Source organism: Suricata suricatta, chromosome 14, assembly GCF_006229205.1.
Source record: "Suricata suricatta isolate VVHF042 chromosome 14, meerkat_22Aug2017_6uvM2_HiC, whole genome shotgun sequence".
Lineage (NCBI taxonomy): Eukaryota > Metazoa > Chordata > Mammalia > Carnivora > Herpestidae > Suricata > Suricata suricatta.
In genome coordinates, this window is record NC_043713.1 from 67,405,223 (window position 1) to 67,426,329 (window position 21,107).

At 44.8% G+C, this 21,107-nt stretch overlaps 1 protein-coding gene across 3 annotated transcripts in view; it reads left to right on the top strand.

Annotated features, from left to right (window-relative positions):
- NEFH (neurofilament heavy) overlaps positions 1-7,034 on the top strand; it is an 8,189-nt gene extending 1,155 nt beyond the window's left edge. The window contains exons 2-5 of one of the 3 annotated variants that reach the window (XM_029922835.1): positions 1,509-1,708; positions 2,888-3,012; positions 4,614-5,448; positions 5,545-7,034. In XM_029922835.1, coding sequence (XP_029778695.1) covers positions 1,509-1,708; positions 2,888-3,012; positions 4,614-5,448; positions 5,545-6,432 — 2,048 coding nt within the window. In that variant the 3' untranslated portion in view covers positions 6,433-7,034. Of the gene's footprint in view, positions 1-1,508; positions 1,709-2,887; positions 3,013-4,613 lie in introns of all 3 variants that reach the window. The other 2 variants (XM_029922834.1, XM_029922833.1) reach the window with 2 other exon arrangements.
- Positions 7,035-21,107: the final 14,073 nt, after the last annotated feature.

The following is a 21,107-nucleotide window of genomic DNA, read 5'->3' on the forward strand; positions in this document are numbered from 1 at the left end:
TAAACCCACTCTGAGCCCCTTTCCGCCAGGTTCTTAACACAGTTCCAAAGCGGTGCCAGCTTCTAGTCCCAGGCACAGGGGACTCTTTGCCTTTCAAAGTAGCACGCCTTCCCTGCCCAACACTGCCCATCCCCCTTGCCTGCACTATGCAGGGGACCCCATTCTCCTATCAGGGCCCTCCTCACTGAGAGATCTTCACTTCAACCAATGGGTGTGTGAGGCCGAGGTGGCTCTTTAATGTCCCCTCTCCCCTTGAAAAGCTGGGGGTCCGCCCCCTTCTCTCAACTCCATACTGTTCTGAGTCAGCTAGATTGCAGCTGCAGCAGCTCTGAAGCTGTGCCCAGCACCTGCTGGGCGACCTTGACCAACACTTGCCTTCTCTGGTTTTCATTTCTTTGGGGGTTAAAAGGGGAGCTGGTTGACCAGCTGAGCCTCTTACTCAGGGGAGCTACATGATCCTTCCTGAAACTTTCTGTACAACTTTGGCATTTTTTTTGGGAAAGGGTGTATAGGCTCCAGCGGTTTTCAAACTGGTCTGTGATCCACAATGGATAAGAATCCTCACCCACCTTAATGGTTTCTAAGTCTTTGCCAACACTAGCAAGGAAAGCTAGGACTTAGATATATGGTTTTTCCCATTACTTTTCCTCTCCTTTGCAGTGGCAGAACCTTCCCCTCCCCCATCTCTGCAGCAAGACTCCTCCCAGAGCAAACCTCTCTGCTCTCTCTCGAGCTTTGCCCTTCACACAGACAAACCATCCCAGGACTTCTGGCCCATCCATCTGGTTTCCCTTCTCCCGGCCCCACCTCAGGATATTCACTTTCAGGAGATGTAGATTAGTCTCCAGACCTCCACTGATCCTGGGAGAACGTCTGGGAACCTGCAGCCCATTGTTCACAGGGGCCAGGGTGTGGCTGTCATTGGCACAGGGACTCCTGTGCTAGAGAATGTGCAGCCAGGTGGGGGAAGGGACAAAGGAGCTGAGATGTGGGCCCCAGGCACTGCAGTGACCTTGGGTTCTACAGAGCCAAAACCTGCAAGGAAGGGGCTATGGCTACACAGTGGCTCATAGCACCTTCATACCTCCAAAGGTCACAATCTCATTAATTTGTTCAGCCACATGCTCAGAGTTAAGCCCTGGTCGGCAAGTTTCACATCTGAACACTAGTACTGCCAGTCTTTGCTGGGAAGCTGAACTGGGTATTAGGACCAGAAATGGGGGCTTCTTCTTCTGCCCTGTGGGTTTTCAGATCCTGAATTGGGGGAGACAATCTAATCTTTGGAACCAGATAGACACTAGATTTGAAACCTAGCTCTACTGCTTACTAGCTAGGTGACCTTGGATAGTAGTAATTTGCCTATCACAAAGGATAGGGTGGATTAAGAATCCAAGATGGCACCAGGCACTCAGTAGGTCCTCAACCCATGCATGTCACCATTTGGATCTGGGCAGTAGAATCCAAATCCAGATGTGTCTAACTCTGTGCCCTGTCCCCTTCTCCCCCAGTGAGGCTGGACCGACTATCAGAGGCAGCCAAGGTGAACACAGATGCCATGCGCTCAGCACAGGAGGAGATAACTGAGTATCGGCGCCAGCTGCAGGCCAGGACCACAGAGCTAGAGGCGCTCAAAGGTACTAAGGAGTCACTAGAGAGGCAACGCTCTGAGCTGGAGGACCGTCATCAGGCCGACATCGCATCCTACCAGGTGGGCAGGGATGGGGCAGAGAACCAGACTACCCTACCTGGTTGGGTTATCCTGGACAAGTCACTGCCCCTGTCTCAGTGGGTTTTTTTTTTAATGCTTTTTAAAATTTATTTTTGAGAGACAGAGAGAGACAGTGCCATCAGGAGAGGGTCAGAGAAAGAGGGAGACACAGAATCGGAAGCAGGCTCCAGGCTCTGAGCTAGTAGTTAGCACAGAGCCCGACATGGGGCTTGAACCCATGAACCGTGAGATCATGACCTGAGCCAAAGCCGGAAGCTTAACGGACTGAGCCACCCAGGCGCCCCTCAGTGGGGTTTTGGTGTTGAAGACCATCGGCCTTGGAGTCAGTCAGACATACAAGGGGTACCAGTATGTCTTTCTAGCTGAGTGGCCCCAGGAAAGTTATATGCCTCTCTGAATCTGAATTCCTTCAATGCAATGAAAAAAAAAATGCTCGCTTTACAGAGCAAAGTGTAGGTTAAAGAGATGGGCAAACTTTTCATGAAGATACGTGTGAGCCTGCTCAGCAAGGTCTTAGTCACAGTGGGCATTTGGTAAACAATAACCAGTGTCTGGGAGTGAGGGTAGCCTGGGGAAGGCTTTGGCAGATTCCTTGCATTAAAGATACTTTGAAAGAATGTATTATGCAAGTAGTAGGCAATTGTGGATAAATTAGAAAACGGAGAAAGCAGAAAGGAGGCAATAAAAATCAGCCATAATGTTTCATTTTAAGCAGTGGCTAAGTGAGTCTGGGGACAGGGGAGAAGTTTCCACTGGTATTTAACGTGCTTCTGTGTGTTGCTTGTCATCAGCCACGCGTCTGCCTCAGCCCTTACTATCTGGCAGGTTCTTGGGAGCATTGGGAGCCAAAGCAGACAAGGCTGTGTTCCTGCTGAGCATGTTCTAAGCTTAAGAGATCTGTAAAACGTCACCCATCATCCCTGGAGTGTTTCATTCCAGACCACTCCCAGGTTGAGGTTGTATACATGCCCAGCAGGAGTTTTGCTCTAGCTGGTTTCCATGTCCATGAATGAGGGTACCACAGCTTTGACAGCATGGCCCCAGTGAGTGTGGCTAAATTGAGCTGCTTTGGGTTTGCAGAGTCTGCCCCAGCCTCTCTGGTGCTGAAGGCCAGTGCTGGCTGGTGCGTGACATGCGTGTGTGACCTCTCCTCCCCAGGAAGCCATCCAGCAGCTGGACACCGAGCTGAGGAACACCAAGTGGGAGATGGCAGCCCAGCTCCGAGAGTACCAGGACCTGCTCAATGTCAAGATGGCTCTGGATATTGAGATTGCCGCTTACAGGTGAGGTGGTCCAGGGGCCTTTGGGATGGTCGGGAGCCCTTGCATTCTGATAAGTGAAGCACTGAGTTTCAAGTTCCCAGCAAGGTGCCTGTCTTAGAGATCAAAAAAAAATGTTCTGGTAAAATGCATATAACCTAAAATTTGCTATTTTGCCATTTTTAAGTATATAGTTCATTGGTGTTAAGTACACTTACATTGTTGTGCAACCATCACCACCATCTATCTCTAGAACTTTTTTCATCTTCCCAAACTGAAACCCTATGCTCAATAACAAATAACTCCCCACTGCCCTTTTCTCCCTTCCTCTGGTCCTAGAAACCAGGATCCTAATTTCTGAGAGACAGAAGTCTTGGGAGTGGTTTATTTTCATTCTGACAGTGACTTTGAGGATTAATGTTCCTTACCCCTCCCCAAATGCAGCTGACTAGAGGCCTGCTTTTGAGAGAAAGGAGATACTTCCATTGTCACGGGCCTTTACAACTCTCTTGGTATTTTTTAGCTCCCTGAGCTTTGGTTTCCTGGGGAAATAAAATGGGAATGATAATAACAGTAGTTCCGTTGGGTTGTTGGGAGGAGATGCTAATCCAATTTCTGAGCAGATCTGGGAACCACTGGATTGCCACAGAGCAAGCCCTCAGTAAATGGTAGCCAGGAGAAGGCCAAAGACATCCCAAATTGGCAATCTCTTGCCATGATGACCTGTCCTGGTTGCTGGCTGGCCCATTACTTCCCACCTCTTGGGTCTAGTCTGTAATGTTGGTGCTCAGAGTGTGGTTCATGAATCAGCACAATTGGCATCTTCCACAAGCATGCTAGAAAGTCATACTCTCAGGCCCCACCCCAGACCTACTGAATCAGAATCTGCATTTTAACTAGATCACTGGGGAATGCTATTAAATTTGCAAAGCACTGGTCTCTAGGAGTAACCCCTCCACCTACTGTGAGACAGGTACTGCCAGGTCCTTTTTATTCATTATCTCATTGAAACAACCGTCTGAAGTAGGAACTCTTAATGACCTTCTTTTTGCCAATGAAGAAATTTGAGGCTTAAAGAGTTTGAGTGGCTTGGCTAAGGTCACATATCTACTGAGTAGGAAAGAGTAGAAACTGCTGCCCCCTCCCTATTCCTAAAATTCAAAGGATGAGAATGTAAGGCGAAAAGAGACCCTTGAAATTCCATTGGTAATATTCTGAGACCTCTTAATCCTAACCTTATAAATGTGGAATTGTTTGCTCAGGCTCCCCCCTTCCTCTTGAATGTTTTAGTTGAGGGACAACTAATGTAATTTTTCTTAATGCACATGCTCTCTCTTGAGGACCATTTTGTGTGTGTGTGTGTGTGTGTTGTGGGAGGTTGTTTTGTAAGTTGGGGCCTTAGCTGCATAAAATAAGAGCAGTGCCATTGGGATGCAGATTCTGGGTAGTTCCTAGGGTGATTTGCTAAATGACTTTCTCTGATCTCAATGTGCCCACTACTCACATTCCTTCCTCCACAAAGTCCATACCATTGGATTTTATGGGCCTTCAGAGTAACTCAAGAAGACCCCCAATTCACCAATCTGAGTCAATAATAATAATGTGTTCCATTATCCATTCTGCAGAAAACTCCTGGAGGGTGAAGAGTGTCGGATTGGCTTTGGCCCCAGTCCTTTCTCCCTTCCAGAAGCACTCCCCAAAATCCCCTCTACGTCCACTCACATAAAGGTCAAAAGTGAAGAGAAGATCAAGGTGGTAGAAAAGTCAGAGAAGGAAACTGTGATTTTGGAAGAACAGACAGAGGAAATCCAAGTGACTGAAGAAGTGACTGAAGAAGAAGAGAAAGAGGCCAAAGAGGAGAAGGGCGAGGAAGAGGAAGCAGGAGGAGAAGAAGAAACAAAATCTCCCTCAGCAGAAGAGGCTGCATCTCCAGAGAAGGAAGAGGCCAAGTCACCAGTTGGAGCCAAGTCCCCGGTGAAGGAAGAAGCTAAGTCCCCAGCCGAGGCCAAGTCCCCAGTGAAGGAAGAGGCTAAGTCACCAGAAAAGGCTAAGTCTCCCATGAAAGAAGAAGCAAAATCACCAGCTGAGGCCAAGTCCCCTGTGAAGGAAGAGACCAAGTCTCCAGCTGAGGTGAAATCTCCCGAGAAAGCTAAATCCCCTATGAAAGAAGAAGCAAAATCACCAACTGAGGTGAAGTCCCCAGAGAAGGCCAAGTCCCCAGTGAAGGAAGAGGCCAAGTCCCCTGAGAAGGCCAAGTCCCCAGTGAAGGAAGAGGCCAAGTCCCCTGAGAAGGCCAAGTCCCCTGTGAAGGAAGAAGTCAAATCCCCAGAGAAGGCCAAGTCCCCAGTGAAAGAAGAGGCCAAGTCCCCTGAGAAAGCCAAGTCCCCAGAGAAGGCCAAGTCCCCAGTGAAGGAAGAAGCCAAGTCCCCTGAGAAGGCCAAGTCCCCAGTGAAGGAAGAGGCAAAGTCCCCTGAGAAGGCCAAGTCCCCAGAGAAGGCCAAGTCCCCTGTGACGGAAGAAGCCAAGTCCCCTGAGAAGGCCAAGTCCCCTGAGAAGGCCAAGTCCCCAGAGAAGGCCAAGTCCCCAGTGAAGGAAGAGGCCAAATCCCCAGAGAAGGCCAAGTCCCCTGAGAAGGCTAAGACTCTTGATGTGAAGTCTCCAGAAGCCAAGACCCCAGCAAAGGAAGAAGTAAGTTCCCCTGCAGATATCAAATCTCCTGAAAAGGCAAAAAGCCCTGTCAAGGAGGAGGTCAAGTCCCCAGAGAAGGTAAAATCTCCTGTGAAGGAGGAGACCAAGGCTCCTGAGAAAGAGGTCACAAAGAAGGAAGAGGCAAAGTCCCCCGTGAAGGGGGAAGAGAAACCCCGGGAAGTAAAGGTCAAAGAGCCCCCAAAGAAGGTAGAGGAAGAGAAAGCCACAGCCACACCAAAACCTGAGGAGAAGAAGGACAGCAAGAAAGATGAGGTGCCCAAGAAGGAGACTCCAAAGACTGAGGTCCAAGAGAAGAAGGAACCTGCTGTGGAGAAGCCCAAAGAATCCAAGGTTGAAGCCAAGAAAGAGGCTGAAGATAAGAAAAAAGCAGTGACCCCAGAGAAGGAGGCTCCTGCCAAGGTCAAGGAGGAGGCCAAGCCCAAAGAGAAGGCTGAGGTGGCCAAGAAGGAGCCAGATGATGCCAAGGCCAAAGAACCCAGCAAAGCAGCAGAGGAGACAGAAAAGCCAAAGAAGGAAGAGACACCAGCAGCACCTGAGAAAAAAGATGTCAAGGAGGAGAAGACCACAGAGGCCAAGAAGCCTGAGGAGAAACCCAAAGAGGAGCCCAGCAAGGAGGCCCCTACACCTGGCAAAGCCAAGACAGAAAAGGCTGAGAAATCCTCTAGCACAGACCAGAAAGACAGCAGGCCTCCAGAGAAGGCTACAGAAGAGAAGGCCTCCAAGGGGGAGAAATAAGTCAGGGAGAAAGGACTATCCAGAACAGCCAAAGAAACTCAGGAGGGTCTAGGAACTCAAAGGTTGACATAACAAATTTTCATTTTTTCTCCCTTTTCTTTATATAAGAAACTCTGCTTAGATGATGGGGCCCTCCTTAACCAAAACAGAAATTTCTATTAGCAATATGTTAGCCAGAGAGGGTATTCCTGACCCCAACTCCACACCCCAAACCCTCCCCAGGCGATGGACATTTATGTTATGATAGCTTATGTAGCCGAATGTGATATATGCCGAATGCCATGTGTAAACACTTGAGTATAAAAACTGACCCCCCTCCTTTCCAAATAAGTGCATTTATTTCCTGTATGTGCAACTGACAGGTGACCGCAATAATGAATGAGCAGTTAGAAACACATAATGCTTGAGATGTCTTAACTTATTCCTGAATGCCTTCTGTTTTCCAAAGGAGTGGCCGAGCCCTTGCCCAGAGCTCTCCATCCTGGAAGAGCTGGAGCAGGTGGGGCTGTGCTCTGGCCACTGAACTATGCCAGGGCACACTTTTCCACTGGAGTTCACTTTCAATTGCTTCTGTGCAATAAAACCAAGTGCTTATAAAATGATACTGTTTCTGCTGTTGTTTATTCTCTTTCCCCAGGCAGATTGGGGGGCACGACTAGGGGACATTCAAGACAGCAGAGGACTGAGTAAGCATCAGAGGAATCATGCAGATATGGGACCAGTTAATGTGGCCCCTCGGGCTCTTTCTTGGACACAAACCATGTGCCAGGCAATGTGCTTTATTTTTATGATTGTGTAGATAAGTGGTCCTGTGTATGGTTCCATAGGGTGGTCCATGGATCACCTGTATCAGCGTCATCTGGGAGCCATATGAAAATGCAGATTCTGGATGGGTCAGTTGGTTGAGCATCCAACTCTTGATTTCAGATCAGGAAATGATCTAGGGTCATGGGATCAAGCCCCATGTCAGGCTCTCCCTCAGAGGGATTCTCCCTCAGAGGATTCTCTCCCTCTGACCCCCTCACCCTATTTTCATGTCCACTCTCTCTAAAATTATATATATATTTTAAAAAAGTAGATTCCTTGATTCCATTTTAGACCACTGAATCAAAATCTGAGCAGTAGGCCTGGGAAAGTACATGCTTTACCACTCGATTCTGATGCACACTGACACCTGAGAATAGGTGAGGTCCTTTGAATATTAAAGTTTATTTATAGAGCTCTATGTCCTCTTTTGTAAAGATGGACGAGCCTTCTGAATAAGGGGCCATATGTTGCCAATTCACCTGTAGTGAATACTGTAGTCACCACCATTGGGAACAACCTGTCAGTAGTCCCTTAGTTGGACTCCAACACACTTACCCAGACACGATTTTGAAAGCTGTGTTGTTCTGGTGGACTCATGTTGCATCTTTACTGTAAAATCCTTGGGTGTTTTTCAACTTTAGCACGGTCAAGACACCTTGTGTTTGCTTTTAGCACCTCTCCTGGGAATTCTTTACCTGCCCCAACCAGGTGGTTCTCAGAGCCACCATGTTTTCTAATTGTTCTATACTACTGGTCACTGGTGATTGGTCCAAGAATGGCCACCTGACTTCAGGTGAGCCAGTGAGAGCCCTTGCCTGGGATTTCAAACTTGAGACCAGACTGGCTGGCAGTTTTCTCATTGTGGGGAAGGTCGGAAAATATGGGAATCAGTGGCAATGGGCTACCGTTTTTCCAGCCTCGTGGAAAAGGTAGTCTGTGAGAAAGGGAGAGCTAGATGGACAGAGATGAAATACCTAGAGAGTCATTATGGATTTTAGGTCCTTGATTCTGATGATCCTTCGATGGCTTGTTGGCTATTCTTTGAGCCAATAAAATTTTGCCAAAATTCATTTAGGATTCTGTCTTATGCAACCAGAAAAGTTTTGAATGTAGTGACTGAAGGGGGCTGATCACTGTGCTAGAAAACAAATGGTGATCTCTCAGGGGATGAGCAAGCAACGCCTTAGAGTTCTGCCCAAGGCCCACATCTCACGTTTGGCAACCACCTTCATCTATTAGAGGTCTCAATTTTTATTTTTGTAATTTATGTATTTTTTAAAGATTTTATTTTTAAGTGATTTCCACACCCAGCATGGGGCTTGAACTCACAACGCCGAGATCAAAAGGTGTGTGCTCCACCAACTGAGCATCCAGGAGCCCCATAGGTCTGGCATTCTAAAAGAGAGTATCAAGGCAGCATAGGGCGGTTACATTTAAACAAAGGGGTTGTTAAATATCATTTTAGAAACAGTTTTGATTGGCTCTTCAAGTTATCAAACACATCCACGGATTCTGGACAAATGAGGATGAACTGAAGGACAACAGCTGTGCGACCATATCCAGATTGGAGTGAGTCTGGGGGATGTGGGGGCAACAGCTGTGCGACCATATCCAGATTGGAGTGAGTCTGGGGGATGTGGGGGGTTCCAAGAAAAAAACTAAACTGATAAACTGCTTGACATGATCCATCATGTATAAAATTGAAAGCCTTTAACTGAACTATTGCAGAGTGTGGGAAGATTTAGTCAAATCAAGGAAAATTAAAAAAAATAATAAAAACAAGTACAAGACAAAAATTATGTATAAGAGGAAGTATAATATTGATAGTCAACCCAACAGGTAACAATATTTATATAAAGGTAACAGACGAGATCGGGCGCGTTCAGGGTGGTATGGCCGTAGCCTACATAAAGGTAACAAAAACAATGAATGTGGATTACACCCAAAGGTGAGATATATATAAGGAAAATATGGAGAAAGGGAAACTGGAGTGTGTAACTGATCAAAAACACTCATCTCTCATACCAGTCTGGAGAAACGGCTTGAAATTGATAAATCAAAGGCCTGAGAAGCCATCAGACTAGAGGAGACTGAAGAGACATGATGACTTAATGCCATGTGGTTACCCTGCATTGGATCCTGGAACATTAAAGGAAAAAGCAATGAATTCCAAATGCAGTCTGTCATTCAGTTAAGAGGAATGTACCAATTTAATCTCTTTATTCTGACAAATGTACCATGATCATGCAGAGGTGACTATTACAAGAAACGAGTTCCTAAGGGTATTCAGGAACTCACTATGCTGTCTTTGCAACTTTTCAGTAAATTTAAAATTACTTCAAAATAAAGTTTAAAAGATGATATATCAAGAAGCTGCATGGGGCTAAAAACACAAAGGTAAAATATCAAATACCAGAACCTAAGACATGGAGTTGAAGATAAAGCAGATGAGGGTCATGGAGAGGAGACAAAGACCCCTATGCATCCTTATAAGTAGATCATAACCAGTAAAAGCCAACAGGGACCCAAACAGCTTCTAGCTCAATCTCCTTATTTTAAGATGAGGCCAGAGAGGCAGGACCATGCCTGAGGCCAAGTTGGTAGCAGAAATTTGCTTTCCTATTTGTTCTATAGTGAAAATATGAATTACCTGGCTATCAATTTTTTACAGTCTGATTTTTTAAAAAAATTTCCCTCAGTGACCCTCATTTAGAAAATGCATACTTACTCAGTTTTGAAATTGCAGGGAAGGGGCACCTGGGTGGCTCAGTTGGTTGGGCGTTCGACTTCGGCTCAGGTCATGATCTTACAGTCTGTAGGTTCGAGCCCTCTGTTGGACTCTGTGCTGACAGCTAGCTCAGAGCCTGGAGCCTGTCTTCCAATTCTGTGTGTCCCTCTCTCTCTGACCCTCCCCTGCTCGCTCCTCTCTCTCTCTCTCTCCCTCAAAAACAAACAAAACATTGAAAAAATTAAAAAAGAAAAGAAATTGCGGGGAAGACATGATTGGCATTAGAGATACAAGGTTCTTACAAATCATTGACTCAGCCAATGTTCACCGAAAATAAGAAGAGGCTTGTCTAGATTAGAACCCCGGTCATCAGCTTTGGTGCACCATCATGGTCACCACTTACTGAGCCTTTTCCAAGGACTCGGCACTGGGATACACATTTTATATCCATAGCCTCACAACAGCCCGATAAAGTGAGCACTATTGAACCCACATTTCTCAGTTGAGAAAGCTGAGGCTCAGAGAAGTGACTTTGCCCCAAATCCCAGAGCCAGGAAAAGGTGGGGGCTGTATTTAAATTTGAGCCTGTCTGACCACACAGCCCAATTCTTCTTTTCTTTGCCATTCTGTCTCCTTACATATTACATGACTGCCCCAAACCAGACACTGTAGATATTCGGAATGCCAAAAGCCATAGTCTTCCTTGGGGATATCATTCTCTTGGTGGCCCCAAGTGGCACAGGTAGGGCAGAAGGATCTGACCCCGCTGTTCCTCCTCTTTTGCCCTAAGTGGATGTGCTCCCAACACTGTAGGGAGGATTAGCCAGCCAGATGCCAACTAGGACTAACTTTAACCATCTGCCAAACAAAATAATTCTCCTTCTGGGGGGGCTAACAACGCTTAGGAAAAACTAAGGGACTCAATTTGCTAAGAAATTTCTTGTCAGATGTCAAAGGCTTGGAGGACACAAATGATACATGGAAAGAAGCTGATTGCTTTAGGATGTGCCCTTCCTGCTGGCTAGCTGTTGGCTTAGCAAACAAAGCTGGGTTGATAATAAAAACATCCTTCACTTTTTCCTCAGGGGAACTGTTTCAGTAGGGCTCGGTTCCTTTTCTGTCTGTGATAATAAACAACTACATCTCAATGGCTTAACCCAAAGAAACCTCTTTTTTTTTTAAGATTTTTTAAATTTGATTTGATTTTTATTTTTTTTAAATAGTTTATTATCAAATTGGTTTCCATACAACACCCAGTGCTCTTCCCCACAAGCTCTCCTCCATCACCATCACCTCTTTTCCCCCCTCCCCCTTCAATCCTCAGTTCATTTTCAGCATTCAATAGTCTCAAGTTTTGCGTCCCTCTCTCTCCCCAACTCTCTTTCCCTCTTCCCCTCCCCCTGGTCCTACATTAGGTTTCTCCTGTTCTCCTGTTAGACCTATGAGTGCAAACATATGGTATCTGTCCTTCTCCGCCTGACTTATTTCGCTTAGCATGACACCCTCAGGTCCATCCACTTTCCTACAAATGGCCAGATTTCATTCTTTCTCATTGCCATGTAATACTTCATTGTGTATATATACCACATCTTCTTGATCCACTCATCAGGTGATGGACATTCAGGCTTTTTCCATGTTTTGGCTATTGTTGACATGGCTGTTATGAACATTGGGGTACATGTGCCCCTATACATCAGCATTTCTGCATCCCTTGGGTAAATCCCTAGCAGTGCTATTGCTGGGTCATAGGGGAGTTCTATAGATAGTTTTTTGAGGAACCTCCACACTGTTTTCCAGAGCGAGAAAGCCTCACTCATGCTACACATCCAGTGTGAGTCAGCAGGGGTCTCTGTTCATAGTGGTCACTCAAGAACCGAGCTAAGAAATGACCCATGTAGACCCAGGCTTTCCAAGTTCAGTGAGGCAGGAGAGAGAGAGAATGTGGCAAACCACGCACAGGCTCTTAAAATTCCTACTTGAAAGTGATATAGGTCTCTTCTGGCAACATTTCACTGGCCAAAGTAATTCACACAGTTATATATAACATCAGAGGAGATAGGCAGAGCAGTCCTACTAAGGGCTAGAGGGAGAAGAGGGAAAACCTTTTTAAGGGGCAGCGCTGATAATTCCATAGCAATGTCCCAGAGAATTCTGACCAGCATCTCCTGAGGGGATGCACTGGAGGTTTCCATATTCATCAGCATTATTTCTGTTGCCAGTGGTCAGAACAGAATCAAACTCATTTAAGCAAAATAGCATTGCTACTGATAAATTAATAATAATAAATATATTACCTTACAGAACCAAGGAGTTTAAGAAAGTTGACTTGCTTCAGATAAAGCTAGATCCAGGGGAATTCTCATGATGTTCCCCAAGATGCTGTCATTTCTTTCTCTCAGTTGTTTTCTTTTGTGTAGGCAGAACCTCTCCATGTGGTCTCCTCCAGGTTCCGGCTTACATGCCACCAGATGAGTAAACTCTTGTACAATATTTCAGGGAAAGTCCAGGGGTTGGTTCTCCTTGGCTGGTAAGGTCACATGCTCCTCTCTGGGACACTGATGAGCTAGGCTATAATCACTTGCTCATCCCTAGAGCTGGGGAAATACATTAGGCCCCCAAATTGAAATTGAGAGTTTAGGAAGTGTGGTTCCTAAGGGAAATTGGAGCTACTGCTATTAAAAGGGAGTGGATACTGGGCAGTAACAATGATAAACGTCCACAGTGCATGTAGCAGAAGAGCCAAAGGAGCAGTATACTCAATTTTAGAGGGTATGCTAGGAAACCTGAATTTTCTGGAACAAATGGTTGGAATGGAAACTGACAAAATCTTCCTGGAAGGCAATCTAATGAGATATATCAGAAGCTTAAAAACTGAGATACTCTAACCAAAATATCTCACTTTGAGGAATGTGTCCTAAATCAATAATCAGGTCTGTACAGAAATATTCAAATACAAAATATATTCACTTTGTTTTTATTTTGGAAAAATGGAAAATGCCCTGAATATACAATAAAAGGAGAATGACTAAATAAATTACATTTATATTAGTAAACATTCTAAAGCAAAAAAGAAAACTGTTTAAAACATTTTTAATGTTTATTTATTTTTGAGAGAGAACAAGTGGGGAGGGGCAGAGAGAGAGGAAGACAAAGAATCTGAAGCATGTCACAGAGCCTGACATGAGATCATGATCTGAGCTAAAGTCAGACCTTTAACTGACTGAGCCATCTAGGTGCCCCAAAATAAAACTAGTTTTTAATGTTACAAGTAATTTGTATCAATTTATAGCAAACACCTATAGAACACTCCATGTAAGCACACATGGAATATTCTCCAGGACAGATCATATGTTAGGCCATAAGACAAGCTTCAACAAATTTAAAAAGGATTGAAATAGGACAAAGTCTGTTCCCTGATCAAAATAGAGTGAAATTAGAAGTAACAAAGAGGGGCGCTTAGGTGGCTCAGTTGGTTGAGCGTCTGGCTTCGGCTCAGGTCATGATCTCACCGTTCGTGGGTTTGAGCCCAGCATCAGGCTCTGTGCTGACAGCTAGCTCAGAGCCTGCCTGTTTCAGATTCTGTGTCTCCCTCTCTCTCTGACTCTCTCCTGCTCATGCTCACTCTCTCTCTCTCTCTCTCTCAAAAATAAATAAAACATTAAAAAAATTTAAAAAAGTAACAAAGAATTTTGTAAAACTCACAAATATATGTAAATTAAACAACACACTTCTAAATAACCAAAAGATCAAAGAAGAAACCATGGGGGGATGCATCGAGGTGGCTCAGTCAATTGTGTCCAACTCTTTATTTTGGCTCAGGTCATGATATCATGGTTCATTAAGATCAAGCCCTGGATCAGGCTCTTTGCTGACAGCATGGAGCCTGTTAGGATTCTCTGTCTCCCGCTCTCTCTGTCCCCCTCCATGTGCATGTGTGCGCTCTCTCTCAAAATAAATAAGCTTTTTAAGAGAAAGAAACCATGGGGTAAATTAGAAAATACTTTGAGGTGAATGAAAATAAAGACATATGGAAACTTATGGATGCAGCTAATGTGATGTTCAGAGGAAAATTTATAGTTGCAATTACCCACATTTAAAAAGGAAGAAAGTTTTCAATTTGTAACCTAAATTTCTACCTTAAGATTAATGATAGAAAAAGAAAACTAAACTCAAAGCAGCAGTAGGGTGGCAATTAATGATAAAAGAATAAAAAATAAGACACAAGTCAGTGAAACTAAAAGTTGGTTCTTGGAAAGATTAACCAAACCGACAAAGCTTTAGCTAGACTGAAGAAGAAAAGAAAGAGCACTCAATTGCTAAAATCAGGAATGCAAGAAGGGACGTTAATACCAAACTTACAGAAATAAGGAGGATTATAAGGGGATACTGTCAACAACTACATACCTGACAATTTAGGTTAAATGGAAAAATTCCTAAAAAGACACAAACTATTGAAACTGACTCAAGAAAAAAATAGAAAATCTGAATATATCTACTGCAAATAGAGATTAAATTAGTAATTTCAGGGCCACCTGGGTGGTTCAGTTGGCTGAGCATGAGACTCTTGATTTTGGCTCAGGTCCATCCCAGGGTCATGTGACCGAGCCCCAATGGGCATGGAGTTTACTTAATAAAAAAATATACATCTATATTTTTAGAAGTTTCTAGATACAAGGGCACCTGGGTGATTCAGTTGAATAATCACCCAACTTTGGCTCAGGTTATGATCTCCCAGTTCCTGAGTTTGAGCCCATCAGTCTCTCAAGCAGAGCCCACTTTGGACCCTGTCTCTGTCTCTCTCTGTCCTTCTCTGCTCATGCTTGCTCTCTTTCTCAAAAATAAACATTAAAAAATTAAAAACTAAAGTTTATTTATTTATTTATTTTTGGGGGATCCCAAGCAGTACCCACATGGGCTTGAACCCACAAACTGTGAGATCGTGACCTACGCCGAAACCAAGAATCAGATGCTCAACAGACTGAGACACCCAGGTGGCCCAGCCAATTAGCCATTAAAACTAAATTATGGAACATCCACTGAATGGAATACTATGCAGCTATAAAGAAGGATGAAGAAGCTCTTTATAACCCTGCACTGATATGGAAAGATGTCTAAAATTATTTTTTAAAAAGAACAACAAGACGCAAAACAGTGTATGCAGTATGCTATTTTGTGCAAAGATGGAAAATAGGGGTGCCTCACTGGCTCAGTCGTTAAAGCATGTGACTCTTGAGATCTCAGGGTTATGAGTTTCAAGCCCTGCATTGGGTGTGGAGCCTACTTAAAAATATTTCTTGGGGCGCCTGGGTAGCTCAGTCAGTTGAGCATCCGACTTCGGCTCAGGTCATGATCTCACAGTTTGTGGGTTTGAGCCCCATGTCAGGCTCTGTGCTGACAGCTCAGACTCTGTCTCTCTCTTTGACCCTGCCCTGCTCATGCTGTCTCTCTCTCTCTCTCAAAATTAAATAAAACATTTAAAAAAATATATTTCTTAAAAAATAGAAAAATACTTTGTGTTTGTTCAAGGAATTTGAAAGGATACAAAAGAAAGTAAGCAACTTGGTCACTTATTTGTGAGAGAGATGGGAACTTGGCAGATGGAGGATAAGATTGATGGTAAAACTTTTCACTGTGCTTTCACTTCTCACGCTTTCTGACTCTCATGAATGAATTACTTATTCTAAAAAATCAAATTAAGAATTTTGCATACTATGGTTTTAATAAGAAAACAAATAAATATGAAATTGGAAAATATGAAGCACCCAGGCAATAAGTGATTATTCTACATACAGTAGGAAATAAATATGGTAACTGGTCCTGTGGAATTTGACCCAATGGAATAAGAAAATGTATAGTGTAATTTCAAAGTGTCTGCCAGTTCTCTGCATTGCCAGGGTAGATATTCCATTAGGCATTTTAAAAGTTGCTCACTAAAATCACCACATATTTTCACTCAAGCTGCTGTATCCCAGCACATGGGTGAGTGATTGATTGGTTTTTATGTCCTTCATTAGGACTTTACATTTCAACTTGTTAGACTGGGTCCATCTTTGAAGTATTTTGGGATGCCCCGACTGATTCACTCATTGCACAAATGTACTGAGGGTACTCCACCAGCCCCACTGGGTAGTGCTGGAGTTTTTTTCCCAGTTTAGGTCATCTGTGGAAGTAGTGAGAAAGCCAAGTGAGGAGAGGGTGTGGCAAAAGCCCAGGCAGTTGAGGTGATCCTCTGGTGAGAACCAGGACACAGGCCCACACACAGCAGGGAGATGTGAGGCTAACAGGCTTTGGTGGCCTAGTGACAGGTAATGAGGGCTTGGCTCCACCTGAGGGCAGAGCCCAGCTCAGCCATGACTGGTGAAGTGCTGCTGGCAAGGAATGACAGGCCCAGAGACAGCTGGGCTTCCAGCACCTGGGAACCCTCTGCAGGGAATGGCACATCAGGCAGGAAAGGCCTTTGTTACTCAATAGGCCCCTTCTCAGGGCGCCTGGGTGGCTCAGTCAGTTAAGAGTCTGACTCGATTTCTGCTCAGGTCATGATCTCACAATTCATGAGTTCAAGCCCTGTGTCAGGCTCTACACTGGCAGTGCAAAGGCAACAATGGGAGTTTTTCTCTCTCTCCTTCCCCTGCTTGTGTGCTTTCTCTATCACTCTCTCCCTAAGTATGTAAATAAATACTTTAAAAAGGTAAAAAAGAAAAGGGAAGCCTTCACAGCAGTTAGACCTGCTGAGATCTCATCCCGGGTACACAGCTTGAGAAGGCCTCCAGGTATGGACACCTCAATTAATTAATCCTCTGAGCCTCACTTTCCTCATCTGTAAAAATGAAGAGAACGCATATTCTTGGTGGCCTGTTGTAATTAAATAGGACAGTGAATGTAAAATTGTGACTAGCACAGGGCTTGACCCAAAATAGATGTTTAACACCTGTTCTCAACAGAGAGACTGCTGAACATCAGGGCAAGGACAGAGTTGGGGCTACAGACAGGGAGAAATTTCCTCAGGCCGTCTGGCAGCCGTCTTTTAGCCGTTTCCCCACAGTGATCAGCAGGAACACCCTTACAATAAAAAGGGTCTTTTGGATTTTATTTCTAGAGAAAACAGGAGAGAGCAAGCTGAGAAGAAAATGATGGAGAGACTAAAATATACAAAGAAATCAAGAACATGGATGGTAGCTTTAAAAAGGCAAGGAGACAGGGCACCTGGGGGGCTCAGTCTGTTGAGTGTCCAACTTCAGCTCAGGCCATGATCTCATGGTTTGGGAGTTCGAGCCCTGCATTGGGCTTGCTGCTATCAGCACAGAGCCCCCTTCAGAACCTGTGTCTCCCTCTCTTTCAAAGATAAATAAATCTTTAAAAAAATAATTAAAAAATAAAAATAAAAAGGAGGAGGGGCACTAGCTGTCTGTCGGTAGAGCACATGACTCTTAATCCCAGAGTTGTGAATTTGAGTCCTGTGTTGGGTAGAGATTATTTTTTAAATACTAAATTAAAAATAAATAAAAAGGTAAGGAACCTAGGCTGAGTCCCAGATATGGGAGGATGACAGAGGGACTGCTTTCTGGGATGTGCTCCAGGGAAGGCCAAGGCCAATTCTGGTTGAGGAGGAAGCTTCGAGGTCTTCCCAAACCAGGCCCTTCCCCTAACCTAATGACTGGAAGCACAAGTAGCTCAAAGGGGTTGGATGGTCTTGGGTTTCTCACTAGTTTTAAAACACTTCTCTTTACAGCCAAAGGATTCTTTTATTCAGCCAGCTCCTTTGAAAAGGGAAAATCTCTTCTGGAGGGCGAGAGGTTCTGACATCGTCAGGCCCAGGAAACAGAGCTTTTCCCCTGCGCTCACAAACCATCTTGGCAACCTTGTCCCAGCTATTGGAGACAAGCTTTTGTGCTGAGTCAGTTTGGCTGCCTTCCAGCCAAGAACAGTGGAGGCTGCAATGCGGGGGCCATTAAAGGAACTATTTTTAGGCCACGTTTCAATCTTATTCAGCACAGACGGTGAGATGCAGGCGCTGAAGGTGGCCAGACCAAGGGGATGCTGGCAGGGACACAGTCCAGGCAAGTAGGTCAGGGAAATGACAAGGAGATCTCACTACATGGAGAGAAAGCAGCACACGGAGGTTCACTCTGCTGCCCAAGGTACAGAAGACAGAAAATCGGGCCTTCCTGCATCACAGGAGGAGTCACCGAGAAAAATGAAGGAAGGGAAGGAAGTATAGCTGCTTCCAAAAAGAGACTAGAACAACATGCACCTAGGGAGCTCGTTAAAAATACACTTCCTGGGCCCATCTTAGGTCAACAAAGTCCGAATATTAGAGTGAGGCATGGGAATCTGTTTTTCTTTTTTTTTAATTTTTTAAAATGTTTTATTTATTTTTGATACAGAGAGAGACAGAGCATGAGAGGGAGAGGGGCAGAGAGAGAAGGAGACACAGAACTGGACACAGGCTCCAGGCTCTGAGCTACCTGTCAGCACAGAGCCTGATGCGGGGCTCAAACCCACGAATGTGAGATCTGACCTGAGCCGAAGTCGGAGGTTTAACCGACTGAGCCACCCAAGCACCCCGGGAATCTGTTTTTCGAATGCCCTCTTGGGATGGGGGGCTCACACACACTGAAGTTTGAGGACTTCTAGGCAGAAGAGTATCTACCTTTGAATTCAGAGGAATGATGCAAGTTGAGGAAAAGGAGAGGCACAATTGGTGGCAGTCATTCAGCCACCAGAGATGACATTCTCCTTTCTTCAAGGGCTCAGGCTTCCATCTGTAAAATGAAGGGCCCTGGAAGGGCCAGGAATCTCCTGGTTCTTTCTCAGAAAATCCTTACTACTGGGATGCTCCGTGATCAGCCGAGAAGACATGAGGAAAGAGCTTTTATACCAGAAGCCCATTTTATCCAAGGATATTCAGTCCACTGAGTGAACAGATGCACGATAGGAAACAAAGTTCCAAGTATGTTCTGGGAGAAAAAAGCCACTTTTAAAAAAAGTAATTATTTTTATTTTAAAGAGAGAGAGAGAAAGCACAAGCAGGAGAGGGGCAGATGGGGAGAGAGACAGAATCCCAATCAGGCCCCAAGCTCAGCATGGAGCCCAATGTAGGGCTTGATCCCATGACCCAAGCAGAGATCAAGTTGGACTCTCAACTGACTGAGTCACCCAGGAAGCCCAGAAAAAAGCCACATGACTGGACTGTCACAAAAAATAAAATTGATGTACATTGAAAGTTGCTACAAAAGATTTTCATCGTGTAGCTGAAAAGCCTTATAGATTATACTTGCAAGAACGTAATAATTTTTTTAAAGTTTCTTTATTTATTTAAGTAATCTCATGCCCAAGGTGGGCTTGAACTCACAGCGGTGAGATCAAGAGTTCCATGCTTAGGGCACCTGGGTGGCTCAGTCAGTTAAGTGTCCGACTTCAGCTCAGGTCATGATGTCACAGTTTGTGGGTTTGAGCCCTGTGTCAGGCTCTGTGCTGACAGCTCAGAGCCTGGAGCCTGCTTCAGATTCTGTCTCCCTCTCTCTCTGCCCCTCCTCTGCTCATACTGTCTCTGTCTGTCTCAAAAATAAAGAAACATCAAAGAAAATTTATAAAAAAAATTTTTTTAAAAACTTAAAAAAAATGTTAACCTTTCTTTCAGAGGCACCTGGGTGGCTTAGTCGGTTAAGCATCCGACTTTGGCTCAGGCCATGTTCTCATGGTTCATGAGTTCAAGCCCCACATTGGGCTCTGCACTGACAGTGCAGAGCCGGTTTGGGATTTTGTCTCCCTCTCCCTCTCTCTGCCCCTCCCCTGCTTGCTCTCTCTCTTTCTCAAAAATAAATAAATAAAACATTAAAAAAAAAAAGTTGCATGCTCTTTCAACTGAGCCAGCCAGGTACCCCAATTGTGTAAAAATTCTTAGGTATTTTTCCATCTTTGTATCTTATTTCTTAAATAATGAATATAGATTTTTTTTGACGGAATGGGCATAATTTTTCTGAAAAACTGTCCAAGAACACTTCATGCCATCCTTCACTTTGACTTTTGCAAAATTATAAAAGAGGTCACTTTGCAAGGGTTTTAGAGGGTTTTACCTGTTTCCCTATGACCCCTCTGTTTATAAAAAATTTTTTTTAATGTTTATTTTTGAGAGAGAGACAGAGGGGTGCCTGGGTGGCTCAGTCGGTTAAGCGTCTGGCTTCGGCTCAGGTCATGATCTCACAGTTTGTGGGTTCGAGGCCCGTGTCGGGCTCCGTGCTGACAGCTAGCTCAGAGCTTGGAGCTTGCTTTGGATTCTGTGTCTCCCTCTCTCTCTGACCCTCCCCTCCTCGTGCTGTCTCCCTGTCAAAAATAAATAAAAAACATTAAAAAAAAAAAAGAGAGAGAGAGCCTGAGTGTGAGTGGGGGAGGGGAAGAGAAAGAGGGAGACACAATCTGAAGCAGGCTCCAAGCTCTGAGCTGTCAGCACAGAGCCTGATGTGGGGCTCGAACTCATGAGTGACAAGATCACGACCTGAGCTGAAGTCAGACACTTAACCGACTCAGCCACCCAGGCGCCCCTCCCTAGGACTCCTTTTAACTCTTTAAGAGTCAAACTATGTTTTTTTGAGGCACCTATCATGTCATCATCATGAATATTTTCCTCAGATGTCACCTGGTCTCACTCTGACCGAGTCTCACTAGATGGTAGCTCTTCATACAACTCTCCCAACACCATCATCATCAACTTCAGGAAATCTTGCAATGTTTACAATTATTCCTCATATCTGTCTTCTGTGTGTGCTATACTGTCAGTGTTTATAACATCCAAAGAGAGAATATGGCCCTTGGAGGCACTGACAAAGTTAGTGGAGGGAGTGAGGAGAGGAGAAAGAAGAGCTTTTGCTCTTTGTGCTAGGCTGACTTGGCCTTCCCCTGCCACCTCCGAAGAGTGAGGACCTGGGATAATAAACATCAAGGTAATGAGGCCCTCCCAAAGCAGGAACAAGAAAGGTGAGTGGGGACAAGAGGGCAGCTTGCTTCTACAGAACCAGAATCTTCTGCACTCTGCTTTTCTTGGTCACCTAGAGAAGGCCTATCCACAAAAGCTCTTTCACTCTGTGCCGTGGCCCCCTGCAAACCTGCCTTCCTCCTCCCCAAGGAACCACAAGACAAAGGC